The sequence below is a fragment of the Lacerta agilis genome, chromosome 7 (genome assembly GCF_009819535.1).
Source record: "Lacerta agilis isolate rLacAgi1 chromosome 7, rLacAgi1.pri, whole genome shotgun sequence".
NCBI classification, from domain to species: domain Eukaryota; kingdom Metazoa; phylum Chordata; class Lepidosauria; order Squamata; family Lacertidae; genus Lacerta; species Lacerta agilis.
The window spans coordinates 7,949,643-7,966,124 of NC_046318.1; the positions used below are offsets into that span (position 1 = coordinate 7,949,643).

Sequence of the window (16,482 nt, forward strand, 5' to 3'; positions counted from 1 at the left end):
GTGAGAGCCCGGGAGCGTCGGTGAAAAAATTATGTCTACAAATAAAAGAGGAATGGTATGGTGAATCGGAGAAGCTGGAAGAAGAGGATATGCGTACCCTGATGCTCTATGCAAGGACTGTTTTGGTTTTTGTCTGGACCTGTGGACTTGTAAGGAAAAATGACACTTCGAGGAGCGGCTCTGGAGTAAGACGACTAAAGAAAATGGACAGAAGGGGGATAGGGTGAACTGTATTAAGGGTAAAAAGGAAAAAAGATAAACTATGGTAACCTGAAACCGGCGTGTCAAGATTTTAAGCTTTGACTAAGAAAAGAGATATTTAAATTTTTGTTATTAACAGCAGTTAAGAGAAAGAGGATATTAGTTGTGATTTATATTGAGAACAATGTGTTAAGAATTAGAATGTTGTGTGGAACTAATATGAAGTTATAATATGATTAAATTTTTGTTAAGCTAGTTTTGTTAAATTTTTGCATGTTATAAAACAAGATTAGATGTTAATTCTTTATATGATGTTATTAAAGTAATATTTGGTATTAGAACCGAAGGTGAAAAGGCAGGGGAAGTCTGTGCCAAGATTCGACCAAGATCTTTTTTTGATGATATAAGAAGAAGAATTATTGGTGTATATGTATTTGTCTATTTTTAGTTAGGTGTTGGGTTAATGTGGGTGTTTTATTTGTTTGTTGTAAAAATCAAAAAATCCTTATAAAAAAAAAGAAATCTTGAAGTGTATGGAGGTGTGTAGAAGAAGCTTAGCAGAACAACGTGAGGTCATGGGGATAGACTGTAGTACAGGCATGCACACACCCCACACACTTACACACATCCCACTTGTGTGCAACTGCTGGTCACCACAAAATAAAGAAATAAATAGATTAGCCTTCCTTCACTTGGGGCTGCTGCCCGGAAGTGAGCGAGAGAAGCCATGCTGGGCAGTGGCCCTGATCAAAGGACAGCTTCCTTCCCTACCCTCCCCCCACACCCTCCCTATTAAAGTGGGGTAATTCCCCTTATGTGTGCAGGGGCCCAGAGTGTAACCCCCATGTAAATGGGTGGATGCCTGTATATTACATGCTTGGGAGAACCCAACACTGGATGCAAGGCTGTTGTTGCTGCATGTATAGTTCTGTCCTAAGAGAGATAGCATTTACTCTATTTTTTTTTAAAAAGTATGCCACAAAACACTTCCTAACAATATGATAACGGGACATGGGTGGCGCTGTGGGTTAAACCACAGAGCCTAGGGCTTGCTGATCAGAAGGTCGGTGGTTCGAATCCCCGCAACGGGGTGAGCTCCCGTTGCTCGGCACCTGCTCCTGCCAACCTAGCAGTTCGAAAGCACATCAAGTGCAAGTAGATAAATAGGTACCACTCTGGCAGGAAGTGCAAGTAGATAAATAGGTACCATTTCCATGCGCTGCTCTGGTTTACCAGAAGCGGCTTTGTCATGCTGGCCACATGACCTGGAAGCTGTACGCCGGCTCCCTCAGCCAGTAACACGAGATGAGCACCGCAACCCCAGAGTCGTCCGCGACTGGACCTAACGGTCAAGGGTACCTTTTGTTGTTTGTTCAGTTGTGTCCGACTCTTCATGACCCCATGGACCAGAGCATGCCAGGCACGCCTATCTTTCACTGTCTCCCACGGTTTGGCCAAACTCATGCTAGTCGCTTCGAGAACACTGTCCAACCATCTCATCCTCTGTCGTCCCCTTCTCCTTGTGCCCTTAATCTTTCCAAACATCACCTTTACCTTTACCTAACAGTATGCTGCACCAATCCATTTAATCAGGTGTGCCAGCTTGGGTGGGGGGGCGCGCGAGGTGTTATTGCCCCCCCCTCAATATTTGTTGGAAGGGGGCCAGGCCCTCTCAATGTTGAAGGGGCCTGGCCCGAGTCACATGCTCATGATGTCACACATCACATGTGCCAGCTTCAGTGGGCAGCTCCTCTAGAACGCTCAGTCTCCTCCAAATGCCACGCACACAATCATAGCTGTCAACTATTTCCTTTTTTTTTTAAAGGGAAATTCCATTATTCCGAATAGGATTCCTTGCAAGGAAAGGGAAAAGTTGACAGCTATGCACACAATGTGCGACATGAGTAACCTCACGTGCATGCAATGCGCGCAGGGGGGGGGGGGCTCAAACTCTGGGGCAACCTGGCAGCTTTGCATTTAATATTAAGCACCAGGGAAACCAACCAGCAACCAATTCATACAGAGATTCTAAAATGGAATTCGTCACAGCACTAGAAATCCTACCAAAGGAAACAATTCTAATTTGGCAAAGCCAGAGGCTGGGTGAGCTAATAGTCTTTTCCACCGCTATGATTATATATTTCCTACTATAAGGCCAAGGGCTCATTTGCCCTCTGGGTCAAGCATGTAGTAGATCTCTGGGTCTCCAAAGGCTACCTCTGAAGGAACACCTCCTATGTGTTATTGTGTTGTCATATCAACTTACAAAACACCGCACAAAGGATTGCAGCATGCTGTACTTACTAGCATTTAAAAAAAATAAAATTCCCAAAGCATGGTAGCATGGAGGAAATCAGGGTAAAAGTAGAATATCTCATATCTTGGGGTGGGTGGGTGGGGGGGACTAAATCAGGAATACCTAACTGGTATTTGGGCCTGAAACCCATACTTCATCTGGAACAATTTTGAGAATGGACAAAGGGCTTCCTACATTCCTACAATGACACACCAAGGGCTTATCCACACTTTACAGGCACAGTCGATGCTTTAAAGCTTCGTGTAAAAGCTCTCTCTTTCTCTTTCTCTTTCTCTTTCTCTTTCTCTTTCTCTTTCTCTCTCTCTCCGCCCCCCAAGCCTTCCCTGCCAAAACCTGCTCTTTCCTGCTGAATTGGAGCAAATGGCAATTCGCAGAAAACTCGACTTGCCGTTTGTTGCGCTTCAGCTTTAAAAAGCGGGTTTTTGTGGGGGAAAGTTCTTATATATATATATATTTTTATTTATGATTTTCAGTTTTATACATTTCAATAACTTTACAATCATTTTAACATTTCAAAACTTGACTTCCTTCCCCCTCTTTCTGCGGTTCCTTTAATTTCTTTAAAAAATATTTTCTGCATATCTCAATTAACTTAATTTGCTCATCTACTTTAAATATATACTCTTATAAAACTGCAGGTTATTACAATAATCCTGCCAATGCTTTTTGTGGGGAAAGTTCTGGGGTGGGGGAAAAAAAAAACCCAGCACAGACCTGTGCCCAGAAAGAGTGGGGCAAAAGGTAAGTTTGAGTGAATTGGAACGAATTTACTACTAGTTTCGTCAAAGCTTTTCAGAGTGGATCCAAAGCTTTTCAGAGTGGATCCAAAGCTTTTCAGAGTGGATCCAAAGGGTTCAGCCCATCCATAATCACAGCAAGATGAGAGAATATCACGAATGACTGCTGGAAGCAAACTAACCCAGATATGCAAGATAAAAAAGGTAGGTTATAGTTTGGGGAGTTGGGCATAAAGGCGGATGCCATAGCCACCTGACCACTGGAGTAGTTCATGAGCATAATAAACAACACAACAGTATATAATTACTGCTTTTTAGAGGTCCAAATGTTAAGTGCTGAATACATCAAGGAAGTGTGTGTTTTGCTCAGTGCTAGAGAGGATCCAAATAATTTCAAAAAGAGAGCAGCTTTCATTGCTAACAATTAATTTCCCAACTTTTCAATGCAACATTTTTCTCTCTCTGTGCAATTTGCAAGCTTGCTTAATACTTGGTAATTTTTGGAAGGTGTTACACTAGTGCTGCTCTTCATTTTTTCCTCTTATATGGTCCTGCACAGCTACCTATATATTTAGGTGGTGTGCAAAATGTGTTGACTCAAGCATCAAGTGATGACTTGCACACATTCAAAGTGTTGGTGCTGACCTTTAAAGCCCTAAACGGCCTCGGTCCTGTATACCTGAAGGAGCGTCTCCACCCCCATCATTCAGCCCGGACACTGAGATCCAGCGCCGAGGGCCTTCTGGCGGTTCCCTCACTGCGAGAAGCAAAGCTACAGGGAACCAGGCAAAGGGCCTTCTCGGTAGTGGCGCCCGCCCTGTGGAACGCCCTCCCATCTCATGTCAAAGAGATAAACAACTACCTTACATTCAGAAGACATCTGAAGGCAGCCCTGTTCAGGGAAGTTTTTAATCTGTGACATTTTAATGTATCCTAATATCTGTTGGAAGCCGCCCAGAGTGGCTGGGAAAACCCAGCCAGATGGGCGGGGTACAAATAAATTATTATTATTGTTGTTGTTGTTATTACATATGGCTGTGCCATCAAAGGTTAGCTACCGCTAAGGGAACAGTCCTTTTACTCAAACTAGGAGAAGCTCATCAATCTAGTGGCAGTAAAGGCAGCAAAGACGACAAACCTGGATGCCACCATTGCATCCTCATTGTGCAGAGTCTTTTACAGCCTGGCCCAGAACCAAGAGCAGCTCACTGTGACTTGTTCACAAAACATTTTGAAGAGAAAAATCTCTTGCATCCACCAGGATCTTGACTCTGCTGTTACAGCAGATGGATCTCAAGGGGTGTCCAGAGGTCTACTCATGAGGTGGCAGAGGTCAAGCAGCACCCTTTTAAAGGATTGCTTGACCCACAAAACCACTGGCCTCCACTTTTTCTGCAGCCACGGCTTCCCCATCTGTTCCCATCCAAGGATGCTCCCAACTTACCGTACCTCAGGGCGGAAGGAGACAGGAGTGGCTGTGAGTGCAGCAGAAATTAGAATTAGATCCAGCTCTTAAAAGGTAAAGGGACCCCTGACCATTAGGTCCAGTCGTGTCTGACTCTGGGGTTGCGGCGCTCATCTCGCTCTATAGGCCAAGGGAGCCGGCGTTTGTCCGCAGACAGCTTCCGGGTCATGTGGCCAGCATGACAAAGCCACTTCTGGCAAACCAGAGCAGCGCACGGAAACGCCGTTTACCTTCCCGCTGGAGCGGTCCCTATTTATCTACTTGCACTTTGACGTGCTTTTGAACTGCTAGGTGGGCAGGAGCTGGGACCGAGCAACGGGAGCTCACCCCGTCGCAGGGATTCGAACCGCCGACCTTCTGATCGGCAAGCCCTAGACTCTGTGGTTTAACCCACAGCGCATTTTCTCCCTGAGGAGAGCACGGAGAATACATGTCACATCATCCCTAAGGGAAAGTGATGCTGTTCATATCAGTTACAGCAGATGGAGGACTGGGCTGGTGGAAATAGACAGGAATAGCATCATCTTCCCACCAGGGATGCTGTGATGTGTGGTCCGAGTTCACTCTTTGGTGGGAAAAGAAGCTCTGCAGGGGAGCTGAGACAACCTCTGTCATCAATGGGGGCCCCTTCTTCTACTCTGGGTAAGTTGGGAGGATGGGGGGGGGGGGAAGGTGGCAGAGACAACAAACAGGAGTTCCAGTGACAATGACTGTTTTATTTATTTAGCTAGTTATAATAATAATTTATTATTTATATCCCGCACATCTGACTGGGTTTCCCCAGCCACTCTGGGCGGCTTCCAACCATAGCTGTCAACTTTTTTCCTTTTTTAAAGGGAAATTCCCTTATTCCGAATAGGATTCCTCACAAGCAAAGGGAAAAGTTGACAGCTATGCTTCCAACAGAATGTTAAGATACAACAATCTATTAAACATTAAAAGCTTCCCTAAACAGGGCTGCTTTCAGATGTCTTCTGAAAGTCTGGTAGTTGTTTTTCTCTGCGCGTTCCACAGGGCGGGTGCCACTACCGAGAAGGCCCTCTGCCTGATCATTTAATTAGTTTATTTTTTTTAATATCCTCTCCTTCCTGCATTCCTGAGCATAGGCCACTTAGCAGCACAGGGTCACTAAATCAAACATAAAAATATAGTAAAACAGCAGTGAGAAATATCTACAGGGCCACACTCTGAATGCAAGGCAGTTCATGATCCAAGTGCCTGGACAAATAGGAACATCTTCAGCCTGGGTTTTAACATGTCAAGCACAGGGGCAGGCCTAGTGTCACCTGGAAGGGTTTTGCATTTGCCCAGTTAGAGCTTCACAAAAGATCCCTCTGAGGAAGATCCTTCAAAGTAAACGAAGGGATGCTTGTGCATCCTTAAATCCCTCTTAGTAATTCAGTCTTCTGTACTCAACTCAAGCAAGAGTAGTTTTCAGCTGACTGTTTTACAGCTCCCAGTGACTGGAAAGCAGTGGCTGACAAACAAAATTTGCCCATGAGTATGTGGAGATACTTTAGTCATCCCAAACACATTATTTGATGGTTACCTCCACAACTGCACATCCCAACATGATGTCGGCAGGCTTTAATGTAAGCTTTGCAAAATGAATTGCCACATTTTTCGCTCCATAAGACTCACCTGAACATAAGACACACCTAGTTTCTAGAGGAGGGAAGGGGGAAAGCCCTGCTTTTTTTGAGGATCAGCTGAAAGTGGTGCAGCTTCTTTTTCAAAGAGGAAAAGCCCCATTTTTATGGGGTTCAACTCACAGTTCTGCAGCTTCTAGTCCCACAGCCATTTCTACAGTTTCCAGACAGATAATCTAATCAGCCAGTCAGTCACATGTCACTGGGGAAACAAACAGCTCCCTCTGCATTCAACAATGGAGGCCTGGGCAAGGGGGTGGGGCTGGAAAGGGAGCCTTATCTCTCTCCAGATCACTTGCTGAACAGCTGTTCAGCGGCTTCCTTTCAACACCCCCTTCTCTCTTTGTAAAAAAAAGAGCACAACCTGCTTTTGCATGTGTGAATACTGCCTTATACAGAGTCAGGTAAACAGTCCACCTGAATTAGAACTCTGACCAACAGCAATTCTCCACGTGTGTATTCACGTGAACATGTGATAGAGGACATGTAACAGGATCTGACTAAGTGCAGCACTTCAGTAAGTTTTTAGCTAAAACCTGAACATCTCTGAGTAGAAAAATAGATTTATGAAGTTACAGAAACCGCCTTTGGGTGGAGATGCGCCTTTAGGTCAAACAAGAGAAGATAACATCATCCCTGGCACTCTTGATGAACATCAAATTATTCAACAGCAAAATATATTCAGTGAAATCATCTCTGTAGAGAATTAATGCCAGCTTCACTGAACTTTCAGTATTTACGTACAGATATTCATCCCACGTGGGGTGGGATTCACTCAACAAGGCATATGCAAGGACTTTTGCTTGAGCAATGGGGCTGCTCCCATGTGCCCCCTTCAATTAGAGAATGTTCAGAACAGTGTATGGGGCGCGCACGAGGGGGTTGCTCTGTCTGCTAAGCTGAAATGCTTGCACAAATGAAATGTTCATCATGGTGTAACACTGAATCCCACCCTTAGCCAATATTCTACTCTAAGGGGCACTTCCAACATGATGGAGCAGCAAGCATGTATTTAAAACTGCCTGAAGACAAAGGGAGCCACAACCAATAATGGCTCCCTGGATTACCTGTTTCGATGTACTGTACATGCATATACCACGTTTGCACAACTTGTGACACACCAGGCTGAATGAGTGAAGCAGGGATGGAAAGATACTGAGAGAAAAATGGCAGTTTTAAACAACAGCAGAGGTTTGAGTGAAGCAGGGATGGAAGGCTACTGGGGAGCTGTGTTTTTTTTAAGCACCTGCGGCTCCACTTTGGGCTGCTTTGACAAATCCCTCTCGAGATTATTCAAAACCAATTTTTACGTTGTCTCTTGGAAATCCCTTCCTGTGTGAGTAATGCGGCTATCCGTGTTGAATTGAGGATGCCTTCCCTAGAGACACTTCTGTGGAAATGTGTCTTTAGCTATTGGCTAACACTTTGGCTTAGATTACCTAATTACCATCTAAACCAGTGCCTTTGGCGTGATGAGTTTAGCAGCCCCCGGACCAGTAAGATTCATGCTAAACTTTTATCTATTGGAATTTCGCCCACTGAAGTTTTGAATTATGACTTTGCCATAGGAAAAAAAAATATAAATCAAAGATTGGATGATATAGAATGGCAGCGTAATCTTATGCTTGGTGGGGGGTCATGCTCCCCACGACAGTTGGGCGTCGTTCCGCCAACTCATGTGCCATCTTACCTATCATCTCTCTCTATTGCCAGTCATCGTTTTGCTTTTATCAAAGCGCGTTATAATGTTTTCCCTTCGAATTCCCTTTTTTCATAGATTCTCTAAAGGTCAAGTTTCGGTTTTATGTTCTTGTGATCATAGAACGATTGAAACACTTCATCATATAGTGTCTATATGCCCTTTATACTGTGCTGTCCAGAAGAATTTATTGTTACCATTAATTCACAAATTGTCTGGGCACCCGGCAGATTTCCAACTTACTTTCTTATTGCAAGATACAGATCAGTTTGTAACTTTACAAATGGCGAAATTTTTAACTTCCGTTTTTACATACAAGAGACGTAATGGGCTGCTGTTTAGGAGCTGAAATCTCCTTATAATATTTATCTAATTTTACATGCTTAATAAGTATTTTATTGTTACCAATTTTAAATCAAACAGCGTGTGTGTATTTGCCTTGTATTTCCCTTTGTTTTTCTATGAGCTTAAAGCTGAAATAAAATTGATCGATTAAGCACCTGTTTTAACGAAAAGAAATAGCAGAGGCAGGTACAACACAGAAGCTAACAGGTTTTACAAATTCCCTTTTCACTGTTCTCAAACCTTGTTTTAAATTGCCACATCGCTGCCTCAGTGTCACCCCCTGCTTGGTCTACTCAAAATCTACTGTTTAAAACCCCAATTTTCACCCTCTCAGTGGTTCTCCCTTCTTGCTCCAGTTCTATGGCCACTGCCATTTTAAAACCTGCCTTCACTTTTGCTCCCTTTTCATGACCCTGGCATTATGCAAATCCAGAATTGTGATGAGGCACTACCTATTGTCTACTGGGAGCGGCGCTCTGACATTCTTACAATAAATGCTCCCCGTGAACAGAGGTAGGTGGGTGGAATGATAGCGTCTGCAAAATTATGCATATATATATATGTATATGCTTGTTTTTGTATATATATTTCTCACACACTCAACCACATACCTATGCAATACATGTGGCAGTAAAATGTATGTTTGCCGGTACATTTTTCTTGTAAAATGTTTCATACATAAAAACATATTTTAAAAAACAACAACACAAAGTCTCCTCCTTTTGAAGCTTCCACAGATGTTTTACCTGCACATCCATCCCGAATTTCATTGTAACAATAGCTGCAACATTTTGCATTTAATTTCCCCCCCCTCAGCTTGTTGCATCTTTACTTACCAAGCCTCCACATGTTGAAAGTGCTACAGATGAGTTTTTGTGCAATCGCAAGACCCCTTGATAAAAGCAAAAGTCTTCTGCTGGGTATGTGTGTATTGACTTGGTTCTCCCCTTGCCCAGTGTCTGTATTGTAAATCCAGGTGCCACGAGAAAATCTGAAGTCTTAAGGTCAAGCTGGAAGTCGTGGCCAAATCCATGGAAATGGAGGTGCAGCGAGTCAGTTTCTCCCTCTGATGCTTCTCTCTTCCTCCTTTCATGGTGTGCAACTCCATGACTTACATAATCCCCATTTTGGTCTACTTCATATGCTGTCACAATAACATATTCTGTAAGCAGTCAATGCATAGAGTCAGAACCTTCATCAGCATGGATGGCGGCAGGTGCAAATGCAAGTGTTTGCATGCATTTGTACACACAGATTTCCTGTTGCAACCTGGCTACTGAAAATGTCCCCTGGGAGGAGGGCTTGATTGTTAAATCACTCTGGGTAACTCTATGAAAGGAAATAGGGGTCTCCTAAGAACTCTCAAGGACGCGGGTGATGCTGTGGGTTAAACCACAGAGCCTAGGGCTTGCCGATCAGAAGTTTGGCGGTTCGAATCCCTGTGACAGGGTGAGCTCCCGCTGCTCGGTCCCTGCTCCTGCCAACCTAGCAGTTCAAAAGCATGTCAAAGTGCAGGTAGATAAATAAGTACCGCTCCAGGCGGGAAGGTAAACAGCATTTCCGTGCGCTGCTCTGGTTCACCAGAAGCGGCTTTGTCATGCTGGCCACATGACCCGGAAGCTGTATGCTGGCTCCCTAGGCCAGTAAAGCGAGATGAGCGCTGCAACCCCACAGTCATCCGTGACTGGACCTAATGGTCAAGGGTCCCTTTAAGAACTCTCAGCACCCACAACAAACTACAGTTAGGATTCTCTGAGGTGAGACTTGACTGTTGGTGTGTTGCTGATTTAAATGTAGAGTGCAGAAGGGGCAAGAGAGACCTCAAATCAGGGGTGGGGAAAACTTCTGATCAATGGGTTTCATTAAATCCAGCCAGTAGCACCTTAGAGACCAACTAAGTTTGTTCTTAGTATGAGCTTTCATGTGCATGCACACTTCCTTAGTTGGTCTCTAAGGTGCTACTGGAAGGAATTTATTTTATTTTATTTTATTTTGTTTTGACTATGGCAGACCAACACGACTACCTACCTGTAATTAAATCCAGCATGAGTCTAAATTTGGCCCCTAAGGCCACCCCCCCAAACCATGACCAGCTGCATCCACACCTGACATCACATGTGTCACATGCTAGGGGCAGGTAAGGATGTTGCTCCAAAGGAACAATAGGAAGGCGGTTTCTCTGCAAGGAGGCTTGCTGACTGCCCTGACAGTGCTGCTGGGTTTGGCTCCACCAGAGAGCTGCTCGTTGGGAATGCAGAATGCTTTACAATCAGCTGCTCATCATTTGCCTGCAGTGGTTTGATTTTACTGTGACATCAAGTGATTGACAGGTGGGCCTATCAAAACTGGCCCAGGGGGTTGTGGGCTGGCTCCAGTGTCCCACCTCTGCAGTAAATGGGAGTTTTGTGTACATAGAAGAAGAAGAGAAGAGTTTGGATTTGATATCCCGCTTTTCACTACCCGAAGGAGTCTCAAAGCGGCTAACATTCTCCTTTCCCTTCCTCCCCCACAACAAACACTCTGTGAGGTGAGTGGGGCTGAGAGACTTCAAAGAAGTGTGACTAGCCCAAGGTCACCCAGCAGCTGCATGTGGAGGAGCGGGGACGCGAACCCGGTTCACCAGATTACGAGTCTACCGCTCTTAACCACTACACCACACTGGCTCTTATAGCAGTTTTGCATTCCTGCATAGCAGGGGCTTGGGCTAGATGACCCTTGGGGTCCCTTCCAACTCTACAATTCTATGATCCATTAATCCATTATCACAATTTTTTTTTAAGCAGATGCATTTTCCTAGTGATTACAGACCTAGCATTTACGCTGCATTTCAAGGGTGGATGATGAGAACACATAACTTATTCTAGTAGCAGTGAGGATGTGAGTAATCTTGTTGTGTTTAGGGCCCAGATAATCCTTACTAGATGCAACAGAGGGGAAGGGGAGAATTATGTACACAACGGCTCCATCTTTGCCAGGTGCCATGTGTTTAATCCATCTAGTTCCAACCTACAAAGGATAGCGGTTTCCCCAAAGCTGTTTAAATGCTATCTTGAGAGCATCTCAAATAAAAGTCCTGATAAACTTAACGAGAAAGTTCCACTTGAATTCCAGGGAGACCTTCACTGAATGTTTCAGGCTATTAATGTTCACTATTCAGCACCCCCTGGTGTTTTCCTTCTTTTAATACAGACTTGTAAATTGGCTCTCAAAAGTCACAGCCCTGCAACATTTTTTTTTAAAAAAGACTTGCTTGTTTGGAGTGTTTGGTGGTGGCAGTGGGCTGGATGGCAAGCTCCCTGCCTCCTCGCCGATTGCTGAGATTGCAAGAAGAGGGCTTGCTCCTCATGCATCCAGCCTAAAAGCTACATTTATGCATGGTTACCTGGGGAAATACCTATTCAACTCATTGAGACTTACATAGACAAAGGGTTGTGCTGTCGTTGCATGAATATAAACAGAAGCATGGTGTGTGTGAATAAGCCCAAGTACCCGATTAACACCCTGATCCAGATAGCTCAGTTGGTAGAGCGTGAGACTCTAAATCTCAGGGTCATGGGTTCGAGCCCCACGTTGGGCAAAAAGATTCATGCATTGCAGGGGGTTGGACTAGATGACCCTCAGGGTCCCTTCCAATTCTATGATTCCATGTTAGGCATGCACGAGGCTCACTTGCTCCATGTCTAGCAACAGAAAGACGCCAGTCTGGCAGTTCTTTCCATCTGCTGCTGGTCCCTTTTGGTGTCTCTGCTGGATGGGAGGGAACGACATTTGCTTCGTGAGCATCATCCAGTGGGGAAACCCACGAGGCTGCCAGAGAATGGTAGAGGCAATCTGTGCCTTCCCTGGGAGCCTGCATGACTCCTCCATGGTGGCAGCGGGGGGGGGGGGAGGAGGGAGGAAGCCTCCCAGCATAGTTAACAAACTGTGATGCTGAAGGAAGGGGTCAAGCACTTCACACCTCTGTTGGGTTTCTATGAAGAGTGCCCCCACCCCCTGCACAGAAACATAGGTGACTTGTCAGAGGAAGGGACAAACACTCCACCCATCTTCAGACAGCCTGCTCACTCACCTGGGTGACTTTCCTAATCGCCTATGCCAACCAGGTGAGTAGTTAAAAACAATTATGCTTTATTCACGTTGCTTTCTGACACTATTACAGAACAGGATAGTTCCAGTAGGGTATTTTGCATCTGGAAGTTTTATAAGCCTAATAAAGAAATGCTGAACTTCCTCTGGTCACAATCGTGGGGAAAGGGTGCAGATTCTGCATCCCACAATATTTTGAGTGGAGCAACTCAGCAATTGGGCAGACCTTTCATTCTGGGCTCCTATCACCATGTAGTAAGACCTCACTGAGGGCAACAGTTACTCATTAGCTTGAATGTGTGTGGATGTGATTTCCTCACCCATTAAGTTATTATTCTTAGGTCTTATGTTGCAGGGCAGCAGCCACTCCAGACGGGAAGAAAGCCAGTTACAAATATATCAGTTTAATTTAAGAAAGCCATGCTAAAATAGCATACACGTTTATGTGCCTGTGGAAATCCATTAACGCCGATCAAAGGCAATGCATCAAGTATAGCCCGTGTTTCACAATCTCTGCTATTCCAGATATCAACATATTAATCAAAGAGTTTTCACTATTCATTGATAGAAAGCAGCAGGTTTTGTTTACAGCCCAGTCGTAAGCGTATGTTTTTGGAATTAAGCTATTGGGCTCAGTGGGGCTTATTTCTCAGTAGACCTTCATTGGACCTGTAGCCTTGGACCCGTAGCCAGTAGACCTGCATTGGACAGCCACAGAATCTAAACATTAGCAACCAGGTACATGAGTTATTAATCCTATCAATATGGGCAGAACCTCAATCAACCACTCCAAACAAAACCCTATGCACACCTACCTAGACAAAGGTCCCATTGAACTCAATGGGGCTTACTTCACGGGAGGCATGCACAGGATTTCACCGTGCAACTGCAATTCTATGCACTCTTATTTGGAAGCAAGTCTCCCTCAATACATGGAAACTCATTGACTTTTGAGTAAACAGGCATCAGGCTTTACAAGCCCCATTTCAGAAGAGCTCCTGAGCATATGCAGAGAATTATAAAGGAAGCCAAAGAGATCATTTCCATTAGACACCAGTCAACTCCCTTACAGGCTATTATGCTAATATAACCAATCACAAGGGTTAATACAATATAGGATCTACTCTGCTCACTTACCGCTGTTGTCTGTGAACTCCAACAACTCAGAGTGCAAAGAGGGAAGGAGATCTGGGCTCCCAGTGGCTGCTTGACCTGCACATGTCACAGGTGCACCCTGGAAAAGGGAGGGGGTGGCAATAACAACAACAAGACAACAACAACAACAACAACAATGCTATTATTTATACCCCACCCTTCTGGCTGGATATATACAAAGATTTAAGAAGTATAGGCAAATGGGGGAAAGTTAGAAGGAGCAGAATTTCTTTATGGACACTCTATATTTCAAAGTCCTTCTTAATGCAATCAATCAATCAATAACAATGTAATCAGCATTGGAGGGTTTTTTCAAATACTGTTTTTGGGATGGTCCTGCCGTGGAGATCACCGAATATTGGCTTCACTGCAATTTGTAAGAGAGAAAAAGAGAGGACAGCCGTTCTGGGGGAACCTACCTTGAGCTGCGCTTCGAAGAGCAGCCAAAGCCACAGCCCCGCCAGGCTGCTGGACGGCATCCTCTCCCGCCAAGCGGAGCTCCGCAAACCACCCCTAGCGACGGAGCAGCCCGGACGCCAAACGCCTGGCTCCTGTTTTGGAGAGGGAAGCGGAGCGCGCTGCCAGGGTGGCAGAGAGCTGCATGCCCCGGAGCGGCAGCCTAAAGCGCAGGCATGGCAAGAATGAGCGGGGGAGCCCTCATTCACTTGGCTGCTGCGGGAGGAGGACGCCCAGCGGCTAAAAGGTGCCTCGTCGAGAGGAGTGGCGGGGGCGGCAGGCTGCGCTGGCGAGGCAGGAGGCGACAGGTCGGGGCTGCGCGGCGCGCCAGGTGCGGCTCTCCATGGCCAGGCGCCCCAGCTGCGCTCCGGCGGCGGCTGCAGCAGCCTCCGTTGGGCAGGGAAGGGAGGGGGCAGCCGGCCGGCTTCTGCCGTGGGGGCAGCTCTCCCTGTCCCGCCCAGCACCTGCTGCTGCCGCCCCCCTCCTCCCCACGTAGAGGCGAAGGACGCCCCTCCGCAAAGGAGAGAGGGGAGGGGCGTGGGACTTTGCGCGCAAGCTCGCCGACTCTGCCTTTGTCCTCGCGGAGCAAGAGGGCCGGGCGGGGGCCGGTCAAATTATGCAGACAAGTGAGTGTGTATGTGAATGACTGTGTGTGTGTGTGTGTGTGTGTGTGTGTGTGTGTGTGAGAGAGAGAGAGAGAGAGAGAGAGAGAGAGAGAGCGCATAGGGAACCAGGGATTATTCCATGCCCATTTTCCCCGGAGAGATCAGCTTTGCTGCCAGGGTTTAACTTTGCAATACAGTACTGCACTGTATATGGAAAACAATAGGTGAAAGTACTCCTGAGCAGGTAAAGAGTGTGCTTCTTTGCCCATCTCTCAGAGAGAGAGGGAGAGAAGGAAGTGGTAAATTTCAACAGTGAAAGAATGAAGTTACCATTTATGTATGCAGGTGGAGAACGTCACTTTTTTTTAAAAAAAAATTAATTTTCCTCATTAAAAAAAAGCAGTAAAACTAGGACAGAGGCAGATTTAGGGGAGCACAATTGATTCAGTTGCCTGGGTCTGTGTGTGTGTGTGTGTGCCACCTTGGCACAACTTTGATTTACAATGGAGTGCAAGATGCAGGGCATTGCACAGAGCGCTGCTGAAATTTGACACCAAAGGACACTGCCAAAATTTTAAATCTTTCTTTCTGATATACTTTTCTACTCAAAGAATCCTTTAAAAACAAACAAACCCCAAAACATATAGATTGAAAATCTCCAGAGAGGTCATCTCCTGCCTGCAGGCAATGATCCTGTCTGCCATCTGCCTGTCTCATGAGTCTGTCACTTTATTCTGCTGCAGAGGTAGACCAAGCCTAACTGCAGTGATGCTACACCAGTTTCTGTAACTGGTGGACTTGGGCCCCATTTCTAAATCTCCCCTAATTTCTAGGATCCTCAGTAGCATTTATCTGCTCTGCAGGTGTGCAAGCAAAGATTCCCTGCATGCTTGTGGACTGGAGAAGGACATCCCATGGTTGCCTAGGAGACAGGCCCAAGCAGGATCTCTGTGAACCCCCCCCTCCCCCGCGTGCCTTAAATTAGGGTTACCAGACGTCCCCGTTTCCCTGGGACAGTCCCCAGATTTGCAAATAAGTCCCCAGACAAATTCCATCCCTGGAATGTCCCTGGATTTCATCTAATGTCCCTGGGAAATGCAGCAGCGGCCGTCTCAGCAGCCTGGAGCAGTTGGCTCTGGCTGGCTTCAGGAGCTGCTCGGAAGTCCCCATATGATGGTGGTGCAGGGGCTCTAAGATGCAGCTTCCGGGCTGCCTCCACCTTCCCTGACCCCAGCAACTAAGCTGTGAAGGGAGGCTTCATGCTGCCTATCGGAGCAGCCTCCAAACTCCTACTTGCGTGCAAACAGGAATGGGGCGGGGATCTCTCAGCTGTAAATGGAGGCTTCACGCTGCCTATCTGCCTTCCATGCCTCACCCACTGCACACCACTTCCCCACCACCACCACCAAAGAACCAACAACTCATGGGCTGCCCAGGCTCCTGGAGAAAGGAGATAGAAGCCTCGGAGGAAGGGGAAACGTGGCGGTTGAGGTCAAGGCGGCCGCCGCCCCTCTGCCACTGCCATCACTGCAGAATCAATGTCCCAAAGATGTAGTATTGATTGATTGATTGTGTCCCCGGATTCATTGAAAAAAATCTGGTAACCTTACCTTAAGCCACGCACAATGAAATATAAGAGCAAAGCAGCAGTTCTCTCTTGAGATGATGATGGGACAGGAGGGAGGGAGAATTCACCCCCACAGATCCCATGTGCATCAGCAGAGGTCCTTTGCCAGGGCGGGTGTAGCCACGGGGGAAGCTGATGCC

The 16,482-nt window shown here is 46.0% G+C and overlaps 1 protein-coding gene across 1 annotated transcript in view; it reads right to left on the reverse strand.

Moving 5' to 3' along the window:
• Positions 1-14,317, reverse strand: part of ADAMTS16 (ADAM metallopeptidase with thrombospondin type 1 motif 16) — an 83,183-nt gene extending 68,866 nt beyond the window's left edge. Inside the window, exons 1-3 of the mRNA XM_033154314.1 lie at positions 14,074-14,317; positions 13,637-13,733; positions 9,250-9,575 (exon numbers count right to left, since the gene is read on the reverse strand). Coding sequence (XP_033010205.1) covers positions 9,250-9,575; positions 13,637-13,733; positions 14,074-14,133 — 483 coding nt within the window. The 5' untranslated portion in view covers positions 14,134-14,317. The remainder of the gene's footprint in view (positions 1-9,249; positions 9,576-13,636; positions 13,734-14,073) is intronic.
• Positions 14,318-16,482: the final 2,165 nt, after the last annotated feature.